At 53.2% G+C, this 19789-nt stretch overlaps 5 protein-coding genes across 5 annotated transcripts; 4 read left to right on the forward strand and 1 right to left on the reverse strand.

Annotated features, from left to right (window-relative positions):
* Positions 1-5449: 5449 nt before the first annotated feature.
* On the forward strand, positions 5450-6490 carry GLRG_00094 (smr domain-containing protein; the record flags this gene model as incomplete). Its single annotated transcript, XM_008090779.1, has 3 exons — positions 5450-5483; positions 5641-5747; positions 5882-6490. 3 exons carry the CDS (start codon positions 5450-5452, stop codon positions 6488-6490), a joined length of 750 nt encoding a protein of 249 aa, XP_008088970.1.
* A 971-nt stretch (positions 6491-7461) lies between these two features.
* On the forward strand, positions 7462-7991 carry GLRG_00095 (Tim10/DDP family zinc finger; the record flags this gene model as incomplete). The annotated part of the gene is made up of 3 exons (XM_008090780.1): positions 7462-7469; positions 7584-7653; positions 7803-7991. 3 exons carry the CDS (start codon positions 7462-7464, stop codon positions 7989-7991), a joined length of 267 nt encoding a protein of 88 aa, XP_008088971.1.
* Positions 7992-8755: 764 nt separating this feature from the next.
* On the reverse strand, positions 8756-14382 carry GLRG_00096 (uncharacterized protein; the record flags this gene model as incomplete). Its single annotated transcript, XM_008090781.1, has 4 exons — positions 8756-10114; positions 10167-13286; positions 13334-14252; positions 14312-14382. The coding sequence occupies 4 exons, from the start codon at positions 14380-14382 to the stop codon at positions 8756-8758; spliced, it is 5469 nt and encodes a 1822-aa protein (XP_008088972.1).
* Positions 14383-14971: 589 nt separating this feature from the next.
* Positions 14972-17266, forward strand: GLRG_00097 (indole-3-glycerol phosphate synthase; the record flags this gene model as incomplete). The annotated part of the gene is made up of 1 exon (XM_008090782.1): positions 14972-17266. The coding sequence occupies one exon, from the start codon at positions 14972-14974 to the stop codon at positions 17264-17266; it is 2295 nt and encodes a 764-aa protein (XP_008088973.1).
* A 568-nt stretch (positions 17267-17834) lies between these two features.
* Positions 17835-19245, forward strand: GLRG_00098 (uncharacterized protein; the record flags this gene model as incomplete). The annotated part of the gene is made up of 5 exons (XM_008090783.1): positions 17835-18027; positions 18137-18343; positions 18414-18520; positions 18607-18846; positions 18928-19245. The coding sequence occupies 5 exons, from the start codon at positions 17835-17837 to the stop codon at positions 19243-19245; spliced, it is 1065 nt and encodes a 354-aa protein (XP_008088974.1).
* Between the last annotated feature and the right edge of the window lie 544 nt (positions 19246-19789).

Consider the following 19789-nt stretch of genomic DNA (forward strand, 5'->3'; position numbering starts at 1 on the left):
GGCGATGCGATGTTGGAGGTCCCCTGCTGTGTTGTTGTTGTTGTTTTTCCTTGCCACCTACCTTGCACTAGGTATCCGTACCTTGGGAACACATGCCCTACCTGTACGTGGCCTGACTGGTCGTCTGGGAAGGCCTACACTAATGCTCGCCGCCCTGACTAATGCAGAGAGTCTCCTCACACTACCGTCGACTATACGGATACAGTGTAGACAAAGTACGGACATGGCCTAGCGGCCTGTATGGGTCCTGTGTAAGAGCTCGGGCGGAACTGGTACGAATTGACTAGCCCCGATACGATTCCAGGCTTGTGGTGTCTTTGTCTACACGTACCTCGGCTCAGTACGGATTCAGTTGTAGGTATCCGTAGACTGACTGCAGCGCAACATGGGCATGGGCATGGGCATGGGCGGGCATCGGACTGACCCTAGAAGCGAATTCAGTGCAGACGAGAAGCACAAGCCGCCTGCTAATACGAACCGAGGTAATATTACGATTACCCTCCTGCCTTCCCGGGCCACCCAGGGGTTACAATACCACCTTAGTTACCATTAGGTATACGGATGCCGGTACTCTGTCCGCATCGCAGATATGTAGCAAGGAGTCACCTGATTTGATCTCAACTACCGACGAAAAGAAACTCTAGGCGCGGCTGCCTTCCTTTTGCTCTCGCAATTATCTGCCGCCAAGTGCCCGCAGCCGCCTCACTAACTCCCGCATACCAATTACATGCTAACTAGGTACCTACAGGCAATAGGTAGAACATCCGAATTTCGAGCGCTTCCTCCTTCCATCAGACCTTCCATTGCGTTTCCTGAAACACAGCAGACCTGTGAAAACCGGCCCCAAGTGAGGATTGCTCGCGGTACGCCGGACTCGCCAACCTTACTGCCGACGAGTCCTTGCATCCATCACCCGTCGATCTGTATCGATCTTCATTTGCATAATTTGTCCGACTCATTACCGAGCCATCCCACTCGAGGCGAGGCAAACCCCACTGCATCTTGGCCTTGCAAACAATCAACAGCCAAACTCCCCAGCTATTCAGCCGCCGTCTCTTGTTGAATACTGCACCGTATTTATCACCCCATGGTTTCTTTAACAGTCAGGCCACAAAATCCAAACTTTTAGACGGACGGACAAAGAAATTCCACCTGCAGCAGGTGCGGAATTGCCGTGATGGAGGGGCCTAAATGTCGGTCAGCACGTTGGCTGATGTGCGGCGCCTGCCCTCTGCAGCCTGCAGCTACTATCCTGCACTATTTTGTTGTTCCCGGACCGAGACTGGTGCTGTCAACAATCTTCGAGAACCGAAAATGGACCGGCATATTGTTCTAGTCTCTCCCGCTACCTTGTGCACGGAACCCCATGTTTGAGGCACAGGACCATGGCCACGCCAACTCCATCAACCGACGTTCCTGATTCATCGTCCATTCACCTGCCTGTCTCTGCTACCTAGGCAGTCCTCCCTTGTTTTTTGGAACTCGGCTTTATGATTTCAGGATCCCATCGAGTTTCCCCTCGCCCGACGGAACGGAACGGAACGGCTATCGGGCCCGAAGGCAGTGGGCCGGCCATATGCGCTTCCATACACTCGGATAGCCCATCGCCTCATCGCTGCCGCGTCCCCTACGATGCTTGGCCGTCTGGCTTTCTTAAAAATGGCATACGGTATAACTGCATGTTCACCCTATGGGCTGGGTTTGGTCGGGACACTAGAGCATTATAACCTTCAAGCCACAAACCGATTGAGCTCTGACCTTAGCCTTTGCCCGAGAACCTACGTCTAAGCGGATTTTGGATCTAGTTGATTGTCCGACTCGCTCACGCCCCCACGAAGATGTCAGAAAACACAAATTATTTACCCTTTGTTTTAAGATTATGTCTAATATGAGACCAGTTTCAACGCAAAGATATCCAGATTTTACCTATACCCGGGTGGCGCACGATCTGCAGAGGCAGGCAACAGATGCAGGAAACAGATGCAGGCAATAAGGACAAGCGGCTTGCATCAGCACGCCATATTAAACCGGGAGACGTGGCGTTAGACCGCCCTCAAAGCCTATCTCTTGCTTAAAATTAAGCCATCCATGTCTGGGATGTCAGCTCAATTCCCGCCCCACGCACCCACCCAAACGGAAGCCATCCGGATGACCAAATAGCGCCTTACCGGTCCGATGCTTTTTTTCCACAGAAGCCGTCGAGAAGCTGGCAAGCATAGTTATGTGGCCAGCCGTCGCACCCGATACTGTTCTTCGCCGTACCCCCTCCCCTAAGCACCCGATCCATACCGAGATGTTTGCTTTTCGCTGCGCCACCGACTGTTTGCTTCAACTCTCGGCCGCAAGGATATGTTGGAAACCGCCATCGATGTGAGGCTTCTACATCCCGCGTCCCAGGTTGCAAGCTGCACGGTTCCCGTCCCATGGTGGGTGTATATCCCATGATGGGTGCATATTCTACAGCCCGGACTGGGCACTAACACTGACAGAGTGCGAGAGCACTGCAGTAATGATACCCTGTCCGGAACCTCTGCACTTATGCTTCTTGGTCCAGCTCACTACGGCTGGATAGTCTTGTATTGCCTGAGCGATAAGCTGTCCGCCTCAAAGCCGTCGAAGTGACTTCGACCCTGCCTGACCCATTGGGGCCGTTTGACGATGGCACAAAGAAGAGCCACCTTGGGTGGGTAGGTGGGAAGAACGTTTTTGCTGCACTACATACGAAAAGTCATCAGCCCAAGCTCTTCGGCAAGCGACGAAGGGCTGATGGTCAAAGAAAGACATGGTTCGTCTGGCTCGGTTTGCTACGTCAATTGCTCATGAAAGCGCCGCCATGGCTTGGAATTGGGTTCACCCAGGACAATCATGGTATCCAATAATTGTGCCATCGGTCTGAGCGTCGAGCGGTAGCCCCCGCCCCGCCCAGCCGTAAGTCGAACATACTGTACCAATGGATGCTCCGGCGCTCTAGCTGTATATAGACCACGAAAACTCGGCGCGCGAACTGGCCAATCGTGAATGGAGTTGATCGCTGACACGAGAGGTGTGAAGGCAAACTACCAAGATTAACATGCGAAGTTCCACGGATGGTTTGCATATCGAAAGGGGGTGGACGCGTCGGCACAGTGGAAAACAGTTCCCCCAATCCATCGACCGTCGAATGAAGGTCCAAGATGGGAGTTTGGGACAGCCAGGCCCAACCGTTCCTCTGGCTGCGCTGAAACACCAAACCATACGGTGTGTGAGCTGGCCACGCAAGGGCGTAATCGCCCTCCCCCCCTGTCGGTCAAGCCATCTCAAATTTTACCCGCAGTGGATTCTGGGCCAAAACAAAGGGGTCGAAATCTGCCGAAATCACGTCGATCAGACAGTGATATCGAGGTATGATTTTGCAGGCCTGAAGATGTGCGCTTCTTGAACCTGTTCGGGCCTGACGATCGCCACCAAGTCCTGAACGAAATTCTGGGGGTCACGACGGGGGCTCCCAGGAATGCACCGTTACCTCGCGATATTGTTGTTGCTCTCACTCTCGGAAATGCGGTCAAGAGTGGGTTCCTGGGAGTTCAAGCGGTAGAGTGGTCCTTGCTTCTTCCACCCTTTGCCTGTCGCAATCCAGACTCCTTGCTTCTGGCAACTGGTCCGGTGTCTCACGGCGATTAAGACGGCCCTCTTAAGGCCAGGGCCAGCCGTACAAGACTTTGAGGGAGTCGGAGGCAAGACAGCAGACTGTTGCGACTTCAACTGAACAGCAACGAGGGCCAGCCGTTGGGCCCAGAATTTACTTAACATGAGCGCCACTTGCAACGGCGCTGCTTAAGAAGAGCCAGCAAGAAGGGATTGGCGAGTGGGCGGAGAGATTGGCACCTCGGAAATAACCAAGGTAATTTCGCGCATCCACTAGATCTTTGTCAGCGGTTGGGCGGAGATCATTCGATAGGAGTTACTACTATCTGACTATTCCCGCCAGTAACAGGGAGGCCACATGGCATGTGAGCTCCTTTTCGACAGGGCGCGAGGATCTCGTTCAAGCCATTGGCAACACCTGGGGACTCGTAGTCATGGCATGCCCGAAGATGCAGAACTGTGGAGTTGCAAAATTGTTGCACGCGGAATCACGAGAGGCACTTCTTTTCATTGAAAGGACCCGGTAATTGTGGAGGCTCTTCTCGTTTCCGAACCGGGCCCCGACCACTGTCGTCGTCGCGTTTTGGCGAACGAGTAGCAAATGTCGCATTGGCCGAGTCCACAGCTCGGAACCTGGTAACGTTGGATGGAGCATTCTTCGCGTTCTCTAGTGCATTATCATGCACGAGCAAGCGAGCGAGGCTGCTCTGCAAGGCCTGTCTGGGGCGGATTGCATTAGGGGTTTCTTACCATCATCTTGCATTCCCTCAGAGAAGCCCCTGAGCGGTGCTCCCACTGTCGAAAATCAGCATCATTCCTTCCGGGCCGGGATCAGCTGATTCGGACAGTGGGTACTCCGACCTGTGTATCCGACGGCTCGTCTCTCGCCGAAGGGATGTCAGTAAATTCACGAGAGAGGAGAAGCCGCCGGAAATTTCAAAAGGGATATATTACGGAAGGCCCGTAGAAGAACACACCATCCCTGTGCCTGTCGCTTGTGTGTGACGACTGTCTGGCAGATCACACAGGTGACAGACAGCCAACTCAACTTTGGTCACGGGAGATCCATGGCACAGGGGGCATCTCCGTTCATCATTGCGGGCATGGACGCCCATTGTGGCTGTTCGAGTCTTGTCTCGGACGGTGCCTGATCCTTACGGACACAGAGAATCTTGAAACGGAGCCGATCTCCATGCCCACCGTACTGTGCGGCGGGCCTCTTAGGTACGGCCATTAGGCCTGATCTGTCTCAGTGTGGCTTTCACACAAGGTGTCTGCCGACGAACGCAAGTGTGATCCTGTCCCTTTCCCATCAACGTCCTGTAATCTGCGGTGGGCGTTGTGGCGCTTCTCAGATCGCTGAGAGGCTGTCGTGAGACGAACGACGGCGGCGCACGGCTTCTCCCCCCTGAAGATCACACGAGTTGAGTAAGCAGCATGAGGTGATCGTGCCCTTCCCCGGACCCACGGTGTCCGCATGCTGTGTACGACACGCTGGAGCGGTCAACGACGGCTCATCTCATCGGCCGCCGGACAGCGTCACTAAGCCGAGCCGCACCGCATGCAGCCCGGCGTACCAATGAGGGCGGGGACGGGAGCGGAGCCCCGGTCGGCACTGGCGTCATCGCCCGAGTCTTGCTCCACAATCATGCGGCCGAGGCCGCAAAACAAGCTTGCTTAGCGCCGTCCTACCAACCTCCTCCTCGCCCGCATCCCGACGCGCCTCGCTAAGCGTGTCTCGCTGCCGGCTACATCATTGCCCTGTCATTCTTTTTTTTTTTTTTTTTTGCCAATCGCAACCAGAACCGTATCGAAATCGACCATAATGTCCATCCCTATGAACCGCTTGGGCGGTCGCGGTACGTCTTTTTCTTGTCTCGCTTCTCGCGCTTCTCCTTTTGCCCTTGAAAGCCGCGGCTTCAATCCGCAACCGCCACGGACGTTGGGGGAGGGGCAAGAGAGTGACATGCCGTTAGAAGGATCGCGCTCACTGACACGCTGAGCATCTCATCACAGCCTTCAACCATGCCAACGACGATGATGATGACGTCGAGCGCGAGTACGACCGCCTCCGCGACGCCGCCCGCGAGGAAGCCAACAAGCGCAACCAGTGCTTTGAGCGCGTGAGTCCATGCTTGACCTCACCTTTTATGCATTCATTCTCAAAACCAGCTACAATGTTGCGTCTCTTTTCCTCCCCTTTTCTCCGTCCCTCCCCCCTCTCTTTCACAACGCGCTCATCCCCGATGCATCACAGTCCCAGCAAGCCTACCAATCCGGCGACGGGGCGGCGGCCAAGGAGCTCTCCAACGAGGGCAAGCGCCACGCGCAGCGCATGGAGGACCTCAACCGGCAGGCGTCGGAGTACATCTTCCGGGAGAACAACGCCGCGGGGCGCGTGACGGGCAGCTGCATCGACCTGCACGGCCAGTTCGTCGAGGAGGCGGAGCGGATGTTGGAGGAGAGGATCCGGGCCGACCGCGCGCGCGGCCAGGACCACCTGCACGCCATCGTCGGCAAGGGTAACCACTCGACGGGTCACATCCAGAAGCTGAAGCCGCGCATTGAGGAGCTCTGCCGCGAGATGGGGCTCAAGTACTCGACCGAGGACAACGCCGGGCGGATCTATATCAACCTCCAGGGCGGGGACGCGACGATGCCGCCGCCGCCGCAGGTCGGGGGCGGACACCACGGCGGACAGCAGCACGGTGGACAGCAGCACGGTGGACAGCAGCACGGCGGACAGCACCATGGCGGACAGCAGCACGGCGGACAGCAGCACCAGCAACCGCAGCAGGACGAGACCGGCGACCTGGTTGTCAAGCTTCTCAAGAAGCTGGAGAAAGCTTGCTGTGTTGTCATGTAGAGGGGCGGTTGCCTTGGAATGGATGGGCCTCGTCCCGTTTGGCTCGAGGCCGCCCAGCCTTTTGCGGTTTGGCCACTTGGCCCCGACTGCGCATTCGCCTGCCTTTCTTGGATACCCGGCGGGCTGAACGTCTTTGAACGATGTGCTTTTTGGTAATTGAAGAACCCACGAGGTGCCAGCTGGCTCCTCCGTCGCTTATTTTCAACAATTTGGTGCACGCGCTCGATTGACTTGTGTGTGTGTGTATGAATGTATAACATGTTCTTCATTTATGTATACTCTTTAGTGTTTTATATGCTCTTCCGATGTGAACAGGACATGTGACGGGTATGTTGGAAAAGCAGCGAGGAGATCAAACTCCCCAGCGAAGACGACAACCGGCGGAACAGAGTGAAAGGCAAGCACCTCATTTTGTATTTCTTATTGAATTTTTAGTCAAATCCTGTCTTGTTCGTTGTTGGGAACTACTCTCAGATAGAGCTCGCGATTCGATCTCAGTTTAGTCCCCTCCTCTCACTTTCTCTTATTCATCCTCAAGACCCTTGACGAAATTTAATCGAGGACGTCATGTCCTCAGTCAAAGCCTCTGAGAACAAACGACGCCTATTGCTTGTTTCCCAGCATGGGCCCCGCCCGGCAGAGGTCGAAGGCGTCGATGCATGTATTTGTTACCCGAGTTCCGAGCTCCCAGGACGAGCGCCACCAAAAGAAAAAAAAAACTCCTTAAATCCTTATCGGCTATCGCAGCTCCAGCAGCCTCGAGGCCCTGGTCGCTCATTGGCCAACGCCGACCGGGGAAAGCTTTCTATCTGCGCAATCGCTACTCCGTACAGGCAAGAGAGAAAGCCGACCTTGTCAAAGAAATTTCACCGTCATCGTCAATCAACCCATCACTCGCCCATTTACGAACCTCACGACCGCATCCAATACAAACACACACCAAGACACACATCGAGCCCACGGTATCTAAGATGGACGCGTAAGTCGATGCCACCCTTCAGGGGGGGGGGGGGGGGGGGGGGATCTCGAACAAGAGACAAACAACACAGCGGAGAGAAATGGCCTAGCTGACGCGCATCTCATCTCAAAACAGCCTTACCAAGACCGAGGAGGCCCAGCTCCAGCAGAGACTCCAGAAGCGCCAGGTCAAGGAGTTCATGAACGTACGTCGTCCCGTATTGTCCCATCGTCGTGGCCTCTCTCTCCCATAGCCCCCCGGGAGTTTCCGTCCTTCAATCTTGCCCCAATCGAACCCCCTTCGATGAAATCCAAGACCTTCCGCTGACGTGTGTGCCTTCTCTCGCCCAAACAGCTCTTCGGCAACCTCGTCGACCACTGCTTCACCTCGTGCATCGACGACTTCACCTCAAAGTCCCTCTCCTCCCGCGAGACGGGCTGCATCACCCGCTGCATCCAGAAGCAGATGTTCTCCCAACAGCGTCTGAGCGAGCGCTTCCAGGAGCACAACGCCCAGATGACGGCCCAGATGCAGCAGCAGTAGATTGACTCTATGCCCGCCCTTATCTCCGCTTCTCTCGAGCGGGGGAAGTAAGGGACGCCGCAAAAACGACAACGAGACGTGATTGTAAAAACAGAAAATGACGAAAGAGCAGCCGTCTTCGTGGAAATGATGCCCTCGGAAGCGCGCGCAGAAATGTAATACTATACTATTCCCAGCATGCGTAGGATGTGCCAGGGGCCGGGGTTGGTGTTGGGGGGGGGGGGGGGGGGGGGGGCTGAGATGCGAGGTCTAACGTCCGATCTTCGTCAGCCAGCCGACGGAGGGCCGCACCGAGTGGCTTGTTTCGACGTTGCAACCACGGAAGTGGAGGCTTTCTTGTATACTACAACTTTTTCCCAAAGGGACGGTGGATAGACGTGTGTGTCATGGCATTTGCGGGTGTGCGGAAAAGACACACTGCCAGATGAATGGGAAAACAAAACAAAACCCTACTCCATGAGCCGATTCCCGCCATCCTTCCCACATTGAATGACAAATCGAGACTGACTTGCAGTGATTGCACTCACTCTTCGGGTCATGTTGGTAGTTCCCAGCCGGTATGCTGAGGGTATCCGCTGATTTGAATTCTACATGAAATACGGGGGGATCCAGTGATTGCTGGAAAAATGCACGCATGTTTGTCCTACACACATGAACGCCTAGCCCTGTTTTTGTCGTTGTTCCCCCCTCCTGGTACATTTCCCTCGGCCGATGAAAGACCACCCTCGCTCATCTCATTAGTGCTATCTGCATTCCTCGTCCTCTCAAGACTCCTCCAGGTCTTCGCTCAGCACATCCCTGACCGCCTCCAATTGCGAGAGCACCTTGCTCTCCAGGACGTTTCCTGGTTGCCCGCTCTCGTCAGCCGTACCAATCTTGGTGCTCTTCCACTCCACCTCGCGCTGTCCGAGCGGCAAGAGTCTGTCTCGCAACAGCTTTCGACTCGATAACCAAAAGTCGACGTTTTCTAAGAGCGAGCTAGCATCCCATTGTATCTCCGGGATGTCTCTGGTGTTGGCTGTCCGTAGAGCGGCAATGACTCTTGTCAAGAGCGCAAGCGAGTGAACCTCTGCGACGGATAGAAGGGTCACATAGTGAGGTGCTTCTCGTGATGCGGTCCGGCTCGCGCCAGGGGCCTCGAAACGATCGATGCTCGACTTCAGAAGCAGAGGGAACTGGTTCAGAACATAGCCTATCTCAGGCGCGACGGTGCCGCCCAGAGCGGTCAGGAGGTTCAGCAGCAGGGGCAAGACACCTTTCACCCAAATGCTGTAGCACCTTTGCGGTCCAATGGCTTCCGAAAATGGAGAAATGTTGCCACGGCGCATGAAATTAGTGATGCCCGCTGAAGTCAGGTGGCTGAGCAGGCCATCACAAGCCATTTGTTCTGCCACCGCCGGGAGGGTCGAGAGCTCAAGCAAGAACAACAAACTCAGCTCGCCGTATATAGGATCGCCATTGATGGCAAGTTTATCGGCCCACGAGAACAGCGACGTTGCTGCGTGCATGGCGTCGTATGATGCCATGATATTGAGGATCTGTGTCTGACATTGATCCATCATTGGCATGTTGAGGCAGGCTTGCAGAAGAGCAGTGAGCAGAGCTAGGTCTTCGGGTGCAACAGCAGCTTCAGAGTCGTGCACAAGCGCGACGAGTGTTCTGAAGCCCTTAGCAACAACGCGGTCAAGGACGTTGAGAACAGTCTGGGTCAAGGTGACGGAAAATCCCTCCCCCCCGTTCTTCGAAGTCCCGAGACCCTTCTTGTCGGCGACGCTGTATGCGCGCAGCGTGACATAGATGGTCTTGAGCATCGTGCGGTAGTACGAAATGGATCCAGGGCTGAAGGGTTCCTCGACGGCACTGATGATAGTGAACAACGTCCCTAGAATCTGGTTGACGTCGTGAGACGAGATAGGCCTGCCAACAAGACGCTGGACGAGCAGCAGGCTCAGGTCAGCCCGCTCTTCAACGATGCGCATGAATATGTTCTCGGGACCCTGATTGGACCGGTTTGCCTCGAGGCACTGCTGAGCAACCTGGAGCATCTGCTTGGCAATATTGTCGTTATCTGGCAAGGAGCTGCTGAGCTCAAGCAATAGGAATTCCCAAGCGTGGAACAAGGACTATCGAATGTAAGTAAAGGGTTTTGGAAGGTGTCCGACAAAGGCGACTTACAATTTGCGCATCAACGAGGGAGAGATTCGCATTAGCGATTTCCATCTCGTGGCGGAAACCATTGTTGCGGCGGCCGTGCCAGCCAGGGTCGAAACTCAACATCTCAGTCGCGCTCTCCAGATCGTAGAAATAGCTTCTTCCAAGCTCGCCCGGTCTGAGCGCGGTCCGCTTGAAAGCCTCAAGCGAGACGCCTGGGTATTTGCTCGTAAAGTTCTTGGCAAAGTTGCTGTGCAGCGAGTTATTGTAGCTCGAAACCTCGACGCCGTCTCGAAGATAGTAGTCCAGATCGGCTACTAAGCTTTTAGCAAATGTGTCGGCACCAGCCATCTGGCGCAGGTGGTAGAGCTGCATGGCAAAGATTTCAGCAATGTAAGCAGCCATCTTGGCGTCGATGGCGGCCTTTACAGCATCTGTTTTGCTGGTTACAGTGAAGCTGCTGAGATCCTTGACGTACAGGCGCAAAGAGTCCAAGAAAGATGAGTCCTTTTGCATGGTGAAGATGGTCCAAGGCCAATGATTTTGGGATGATGCAACAAAGTCCAGGATTCGCAGTGCCTCATCAATATCCAGCTCTTTGATATTCTTGAGCTTGGTGAAGGCTGTTGCGAGTACTGAGTTGGGTGTGGAAGAGGCGTCCTTCTTGGCGCCTTTGAGGGCATCTCTGGGTGTCTTGCCCGTCAAGAGACAGTTGGATAGCCATTGCTGACGATTCTGGACGATAGTGGAGAAGAACTTCCATGTTGTCTGCACATCCTCAGCAACGAGGAAAGGCTTATCTAGTCGCGACAGAACCTGGATGAACGACCGAGACAGGAGAGGGCCAAGATAGCCCAATAGTGAGGGGGGGTCATCATGTGCTTTGGCAGCACTTAGGACCAACGCCTCGAGAAGTAACAGTGCTGGCCGCCGAAACTGCTCGCAGATGGCGCAAAGTCTTGCTAGAATCGACGACGTCTTGAAGAGGTGGTCCTCAAAAATCTCCGAGGATCGCTCGAGGTAGTTCGCAACCCGCAGCAGCGTTGTTGTGAATTGCAAAGCCGAAACAAGCTGCTCCTGTGCAGAAGCCAGTCTGCCTTGGTACAATGTCGAGTCAGGCAGTTGAAGACCGTTCACCAATGTAGTGAGAAGCGGCTGAAACCTCAGAGAACCAGTGGACGGCGAGAGGAAAGCGTCAATAATGTAGGACGCCGCAGGCTCCAAGCACGCTGTAAGCGTCTCTGAACTTTCTCGGTCACCCATTCCGTACGTATGCAGAATAACGTGGTCCATGACAGGGACGACATGGCGAATGAGCAATGTCTTGTGCAGCTCCGACCCGAATCGCCAAGTCGACGAAGTCTCGAAAACATCGACCGCGGCCTGGGCAATGGCAAGACTGACCTTGCCGAGCACCTTGTCTGCCACACCCAGCCAAACGTTATTGGAAACCTTTTGACGTCCAACCAGCTTGTTGCCAGATTTACGCTGAACAGCGCTACTTTTAACACTGTCAATAAGACTGGCGAAAAGACGCACAGCTGAAAGAAGGAGTTCATATCGGTCCCCGACGAGGTCGAGATTACCGGTCATCTTTGCAAGCTTGCCTGCTTGAGCTTCTGAGTTGAGCAGCTCGCAACGCGCCAGATAGGACCATACTCTTGTTGGGCACAACGGCAGGATTGCATGCAGGAACTGGACGCACGAGTTGAGGACCGCAATGCCTTGACCTTCCGTAGCTTTCTCATCTTGCATATAGGCATCCATGGTCTCGCACACAACTGCGACAAGGTCTTTGTTTCCAGAAATGTGCTTGCCAATCTCCTCCAGCAAATCCAATCCTGACTTTAGCGATGTTTCACCGCTCAGGCCTTGCTTCTCAGACTTGAGCACCTCGGCGCGGAGCAGAACCGCAAACAGCGCGATCGTCTCCGCAGTCTCCTCAGGCTGGAAGGCATCCAATTCGCTGCGGTAAGTCTCAGGTGCAAGTTGGACTTCCAGTCTCTTGCCAAGGAGGGCAAGGGCAGAGTGCTCGTATTCCATGAGAACAACGCGGCCCGTGTCTGTAACAAAGCGTCCGACTGTTTCCGCTGGTATCCTAAAAGCATCATCATGACGGGTCCTCCGATTCCATGCCGTAGCCGGTGTGAACAGTGGAATGTCTTCAAGAAGATAGAATGTGTTGGTGTTGTCCTCCTCCTGGGCCAGCTCATATTGCTGATAGTCGTCGGGAAGAATGAAGGTGAGGGTTGGAGTTTTGCGTAGTAAGTTAACCACGGTATCCATCCGGTCATCTGCAACTACACAGTGGGCCAAAGTCCGGCAAATATTGAGGAACGGCAAGAGTTCGAAAGGGTACCGGTTCAAGGCCTGATGGAAGTAGTATTCCATGGCAGTAGCGTCCTGGAGAAACTCGGCCAAAATGTCATTTGAGGGGTGAAGCGCGGGCCTGGAAAGGTCCCAGTACTGCCGACCGGCCCCAAGTACAGACAGGAGAGAGGTGACCGACTCTGACTGGTATCCAACAAGCGGGTATGTAGCCTTGAGAAAGTCGACATAGGCTAGTCGGATCCTAGAGCTCAAAAGCGACGAGAAGGCTCCGTCGCTGGAGCCGCCAATAGCAAGTGCCATCTCAGAAAGCACTTCGTAGGCTCGTCCGTTGGACGTGACGGCCACCGCAAGCTGTTCCACAACCTGCAGGTCTTTGTCGAGCCCCGCATTGTTAAGAAAGATATCGAATGACTTGCCATCAAGAGAGACGATACTTCCTGCGGAAAGCCGGCGACTGGGAGTAGGTCGAATTAGCACACCGGCCTCAAATGTCTCCTGTGATCGCTGGTTCTGGAGAGCATCTCGCTTCTCGATTCGGTCATGGTGCGAGTAGAACATGCGGTGGACAACGACAGTCCAAGCAAAGATGACGGGGCTTTGACTTTCACAGTCGGCATTCGCCGCTGCCAGGATTGCGTTGTGCACCTGTTCAAGCACTGCGGGTGCAGTAATATAGGGGTCCTCATCTCCTCGGTACTCTGGTGCTTCTTCCGAGAGACATTCTATGGACCTCGAGGGGTTTAAGAGCTTAATTGAGATGGCACAAATGAGAGACCTCAGGGGCATGATCAGAGAAGCGATCATATCAGTTGGCTGATCGAAGTTAGTTATCGTCCTGAAGGAGCTGCCTCTCGACTTACCGCCGTTATCCCGTTCAGGAATCCGTAGTTTTCCATGAGGGTGAACCACTGACCGACCACAGCAGAGGGTACAAACGCATCCCCATTGCCATCGATAGACTGAAAGACAACCGTCAAAGCATGGACAACTTCGGTCAGGGCTGTCCTCATCCACTCCAACTCGAGTTCGTCCCCTAGCAAGTTCTTATCCTCAACAACTGCGTCAAGACCCTCGGCAAGCCGACCAATGGCTTCAGTGACATATTGTAGATACGTCGTCAGGAGATTGTCGAGGTATTTCGGACGATCGTTCGCTGCGATCAGTTGCGTCTGCATTGATGGCTTGTCGACCGTTATAGATGCTGGCGCCGAAGGCTGGGTGTACAGCACGGTCTCTTGGACCAATGCGGCAGTCATCAGGAAATGACGTCTTTCTGAAAGGTACGTTTGGAAGATCCGTTGTCGCCTCGACTCTTCCTTCTCGAAGTCGGCCCAAATCGTCTCTGCGTCCTGCGCGGCACCGGCAATAGGCACCAAAGCAGATGATTGGATGTTCGCAACTCCCGAAGCTTCCTGCAGGTTTATTATGTCCTGAGAGGAAAGTGTTCCTGTCAGGTGGCTTGCTGGCCGCATCTGGAACTCAACCACTGTCGCTCGAAGCGCAGCGATGAGGTTGACTTTGGCATTCTTACTAAGCCATTGTGCATCCTCCTTGATTACCTTGATGTCGAATTTCTCGTTCGGCTGGGGGGTGACGTGTATGGCGGCTGTCCTTGTCTCAAAGTTGGATTTGGTAGAATCGCCCGGCGGCGCAAAGGCGGTCGCTGGGTCTTTTATAAGGGATCGCACGTAATTGTCTTGAAGAAACTGTACGACAGCCTCGCTCTTCCGTCTCGCGTCGTCTTTGTCTGAAAGCGCAACTGCAATGAGCTTCCAGGAGCTGATTTACGGGTCAGTCGTCTCGGCGTCTTCAAGTCAACAAACGGGGAGGCTACCCACATAATGATGGTGTCTCCATTCAGGCATTCCTCCAAAGGAGGAAAATAATGACTGTCTGCCACTTGCGCCATTGCCGCAGAGGTCGATTGGGCAGAACGGTCAATTTCTAGACTGCATCAGGCGAGGCTGCGGTGAGCTATGGTGCCTGAGAAGCAAAACGAGCAAGTCGACGCGCTTGTACACCTTGGACCCGCGAATGCTTTTGCAGCCTTTCCGATGGTGGTTGGTTGGAGCTCACTTTTTTTGGGAGCTCCAGTTCCTCCAGGGTTTTTCCGGCAGACTGCACTAATCTCCTTTTGATGTTAGCGCCCGTTCTGGGCACGGATGCCACAATAGGCAGTCCCGGCTCCCGGGGTTGCGAAAGCGGCGGGGCAGTCTTTTGGGGGACCTTGCAGCATGTCTCTGCATCTACAACACACTGTAAAAGCGAACCGTTTAACAGCAGATCAGACAGTGCGTTTAATTCTCCGGTTTACTGTCCTATTTTGACTCTACATTCAATTGCCGCCGTTGTTCTCGTTTAAATACCTGACTCACCGAACCCAAGCTCGAGACCAAACCAGCATCAAACCGGTCTTTTCCATCACGAGATTCGGACCAATACTAAGGATACACGGCTCGGTTGACTCGATTTTAAGTCAGTTTCAGTATTTTTCCAAGATGCCGTCCTCGGATATCATCGATCATTCACCCCACCATCCGGACCCGTCGCCACCGATTCCGACGGCCTCCAACTTGATTCTTATCGACAATTACGACTCTTTCACCTGGAATGTTTACCAGTACCTCATTCTTGAAGGCGCGAATGTCACTGTTTACAGAAACGACAAGATTACTCTGGCAGAGTTGATTGATAAGAAGCCGACACAGCTAATCATCAGCCCTGGACCTGGGCATCCCGCTACCGATTCTGGAGTCAGCCGAGATGCCATCAAGCACTTTGCCGGCAAGATTCCCATTTTCGGAGTATGTATGGGCCAGCAGTGCATTTTTGATGTCTACGGAGGCGAGGTCGGGTCTGCGGGTGAATGGCTTCATGGCAAGACGTCTCCTTTGACGCATGATGCCAAGGGTGTCTACGCTGGTCTGCGTCAAGGTCTTCCGGTCACTCGATACCACTCGCTCGCTGGCACTCGTGTCACCCTACCCAGTTGTCTAGAGGTCACTTCTTGGGTTGCAACAGAGGACGGCTCACCCGGTATTATTCAAGGTGTGCGACACAAGGAGTACACCATCGAAGGCGTGCAGTTCCACCCGGAGAGTATCCTCACCGCAGAGGGTCGCACCATGCTCCGCAACTTTCTGCAGCTTCAAGGTGGTACGTGGGAGGAGAACGCCCGACTGAAGAAAGATGCCACAACTGGCAACGATGCCAAGACGGCCGCTTCAGCGCCGGCCACGGGCAAGAAGAACAACATCTTGCAACAGATTTACGCCCACAGGAAAGCCTCCGTCGCCGCCCAGAAGTTGATTCCCTCACAAAGACCTGCGGACCTTCAGGCTGCCTACGACCTTAACGCCGCCCCGCCCTTGGTTCCGTTTGTTGACCGACTGCGCCAAACTCCGTTCGACGTATCCCTGATGGCAGAAATCAAGCGAGCCTCGCCTTCGAAGGGCATTTTTGACATCAACATCAACGCTCCAACACAGGCCCGCAAATACGCTCTCGCGGGCGCTAGTGTCATCTCTGTTCTGACTGAACCCGAGTGGTTCAAGGGCAGCATTGAGGATCTTCGAGCCGTGAGACAAGTGCTGAATGGCATGCCCAACAGGCCAGCAATCCTTCGCAAGGAATTCATTTATGAGGAGTACCAGATCCTCGAAGCTAGACTAGCTGGCGCCGACACTGTTCTGCTAATCGTTAAGATGTTGGAGACAGACCTGCTCGAGAGACTGTACAAGTACTCTCTTTCTTTGGGGATGGAGCCTCTGGTTGAGGTCCAGACCGCTGAGGAGATGACGACGGCATTGAAGCTTGGTGCCAAGGCTATCGGCGTCAACAACCGCAACTTGGAGAGCTTTGAGGTTGACATGAACACAACAAGCAGACTGAGAAGCATGGTTCCAGAGAACACCATCATCTGCGCTCTCAGCGGCATCAACAGTCATAAGGATGTTGTCTTGTGTAAGAATGATGGGGTTGATGCTGTCCTGGTTGGGGAAGCCATCGTTAGAGCACCGGATACAACAGCGTTCATCAGAGAGCTGTGCTCAGGGACCGCTGCTGGACCGGAGCCAGTCAAGACTCAACCATTGTTAGTCAAGATTTGTGGCACACGGACCCCCGAAGCAGCACTTGAGGCTGTCAAGGCCGGTGCTGACTTTGTCGGAATTTGCCTGGTTCCGGGGGCAAAACGGTGCATATCCGATGAGACAGCGGCAGCGATCTCGGAGGCCGTACACTCCTTCACGCCCTCGGCCACACGCACACTGACAAACATACCCACAAAGTCCGCCACGGATTACTACACCGCTTCGGTTGCTAGATTGTCAAGTTCCCGCCCGCTTCTCGCCGGGATCTTCCAGAACCAGCCTCTGGATGAAGTTCTCGAGAAGCAGAAGCGCTTCAACTTGGATATTGTCCAGCTCCACGGCAATGAGCCTATCGAGTGGGCAAACCTGATCCCTGTCCCCGTAATCCGAGCCTTTAAACCCAGCAACGTTGGCATCGGTCTTCGCGGCTACCACACAATCCCTCTACTCGACTCCGGTGCCGGCTCTGGCAAGCTTCTTGACGTCTCTAGCGTTAAGGATATCCTGGCAAAGGACACAGAACTGCAAGTTATCCTCGCCGGTGGCTTGAACCCCGACAATGTGCTTGATGCCGTCAAGGCTGTGGGCGACTTCGGCAGCCGCATTGTGGGCGTCGACGTAAGCAGCGGAGTGGAGGAGGATGGGAAGCAAAGCTTGGAGAAGATCAGGACATTTGTCAAAAACGCGAAGAGCTTTAGATAATCTAAGGCGCTCGCCGCCAATGCAAAAAGACCTGAACATGATTACTTCTTGTCACATAAACAGTGGAATGGCATCAATTATTGTGTCAATGTAAGAGTGTGTCAAATAAGGCTGTTGAAGTTGCGTAAACATGGCAATCCTATCAAGTGACAGGTTATCTTGTTTCTAATGCATTCGATCTGGTAATCTGGCATCATGGATGTGAAGTAGAAAAGTATTTTATTCCAACTGGCGGTTTTTCATCCTTAGCATTGCCAATTTGGTCGCTTCCTTCCACCCAATGAAAGGTGTAATACCATCAGTCACTCCTTCCATATTGGTTCATACTAATGGCGTCCTTCTCAATCATGGGCTCTTCTCGGCCTCTTTTTCTCTCTTCGTATAAGTAAACTGCCAATCCTCTCTAAACTCAGTCTTCCATTTTGTCCCTGGCATACACACTGCACTTGCTATCGCTTTATTTTGCTCAACTCTTGCAATCTCCAACCAACTTGCTCAACAGACTTACAACAAATCAACTCTCATTCAAAAAATACCGCTTATCACACATAACACGTCGCAACCCACAATGGTCAGAGGGATTTTCAAAGACCTCGTCATTGCAGCGGCTGGTGACTTTCCTAGTGATTGTCCCAACGAGCAAGCGGCCATGGAATGGACAAAGCTACGGAAAGGCCGGTTCTCATCAGACTTGGATGATTCTGTGACCCATCTTGTCTGCACAGACAAGGATTTCAAAGACAGGAAGAAGAACCGCCGAAGTACTCTCACCCCTGCCCATGCCATTCCCTTTGTGTACAAGATGTCATTCAACTCATCGTATCATACTGTTTTACTGGGAAAGAGCTAACTGTAACTTATCATCACTAGTCAAGCAAGCGGAGAAGGGCAAGAAAAAGATTCACATCGTCAGCTGGGACTGGTTCAGGTTCTCTTGCACTCACAACAAGAAGCTTCGTGAAAAGCACTATGACTTCTCTGCAGTGAGAACCAGTGAGAGGGAGAAGTCTCGACAGCAACTCAAGATACAAAAGAAAGCTCGCAACGCTTTGATTGGACAAACATGGATGAATCCAGGTCAGTGGCTCCTTCCAAGTCTCAAACTACGTCCACAAAAAGTACAGTTACTCACTAGATTAATTGATAGACCTCTATCGCATCTTCACCGACAAGACCTTCTTTGAGTACAAGGTTGATATCTTCAGGACTTCAGAGGATGAGTATGGAGCTCTGCATGAGAAGTATGAACTTTATGTAAGTCAAAAGCCGTCAAAACGTCTCTGAAGTTTGCGCACAACGTATCAAGACCACATCCTAATTATCACCTGTGATATTTATAGCTCTTCGAGTCCTATGCAATGCCGCGTCTGTACTGGTTTGGCGCAAAACTCTTCCACAAGAAGGACAGTGGCAAGTGGCAGGCACGCGGTATTGAGCGCACAAGCCCTACACCAGGACTTTTCAAGCAAGAGTTTCAGCATTTCGTCAAGTTCTTCGAACTCAAGACTAGTGTTCGATGGTGGGACAGAGTCATCAAGGCTGGAACAAGAGAGAAGATCTTCTTCAATTACTCGCCGCCGGTAAGCAGCCTTTGCCCGTCAATCCCATTTCCCTCGTCATGAGGATAGCAAAACTTCAAGTTTGGCTTACTTGGTTGATAGATCTGTGGCAAGCCGGTTGGGGGTAGTATGAAGGGCGATCTGTACGACAAGTGCGTTTGGAGCAACAAGCGCTGGCTCCGACGCTGGGCAGAGTTGTTCGGAGATGAGCTGCCTGCCAACCTCCAGATTGAAGATGCAGCCAAGAACCTTCTCGACAATCTCGACGATGAAGCTGGTGAATTCCTAGAGGCTCAGCCACACTGTGGTGACAAGGCGTCCAATGACATTAACTGCGGAGCTGCCGAAAGCATCACAAACAACTCCTCGGACAACAAGACTGAGGATGAGTTTAACGAAACCACTGTGGTTGACAAATAATCCTTGGAAGTATAAGGATAAAGAACCTCAGTATCTCAAATGGCGGCAACTTGCTTGCCTTTAACGTAAAACAACTAAAACAACAACTTGAACAGGGTCCATGAATAGCACAGCATAGGCCCTGAACGCCATAATAACATGGGCGTACACTTTGGAGACCTCAATATCACGCAAAAATCATACAAAAGGGTAAATCAGATGGATCTGGTGCCTACAGCACCAAATCAATAGCTTTCACAAAACTATGGCATCAGTTGGAAGCGACAAAATGTCAGTGCTTGGAAGGAGAGAGAGAAGAGTCACTCGCAGTCACGGCAGATATGTGACAGGACAGGTTATCTGCGGTGGTAATGAGCCTGACATGAGGACACTTGGTTGCTGAGATCCAGGGGAGCAGGTCGAGCTTGGATGCAAGGGAGGGCTCTTTGGGACGGTTGGCAACAACGTCAATCTTTTTTCTTTGTTTCCTGTCTTCGACTTTCTTGCAGTTACATAGATCACAGATCCTCAATCTTTCTATTGAAAACAGGGTCCGGTAGCCTAA

This window comes from Colletotrichum graminicola, assembly GCF_000149035.1.
Source record: "Colletotrichum graminicola M1.001 genomic scaffold supercont1.1, whole genome shotgun sequence".
In the NCBI taxonomy this organism is placed as follows: domain Eukaryota; kingdom Fungi; phylum Ascomycota; class Sordariomycetes; order Glomerellales; family Glomerellaceae; genus Colletotrichum; species Colletotrichum graminicola.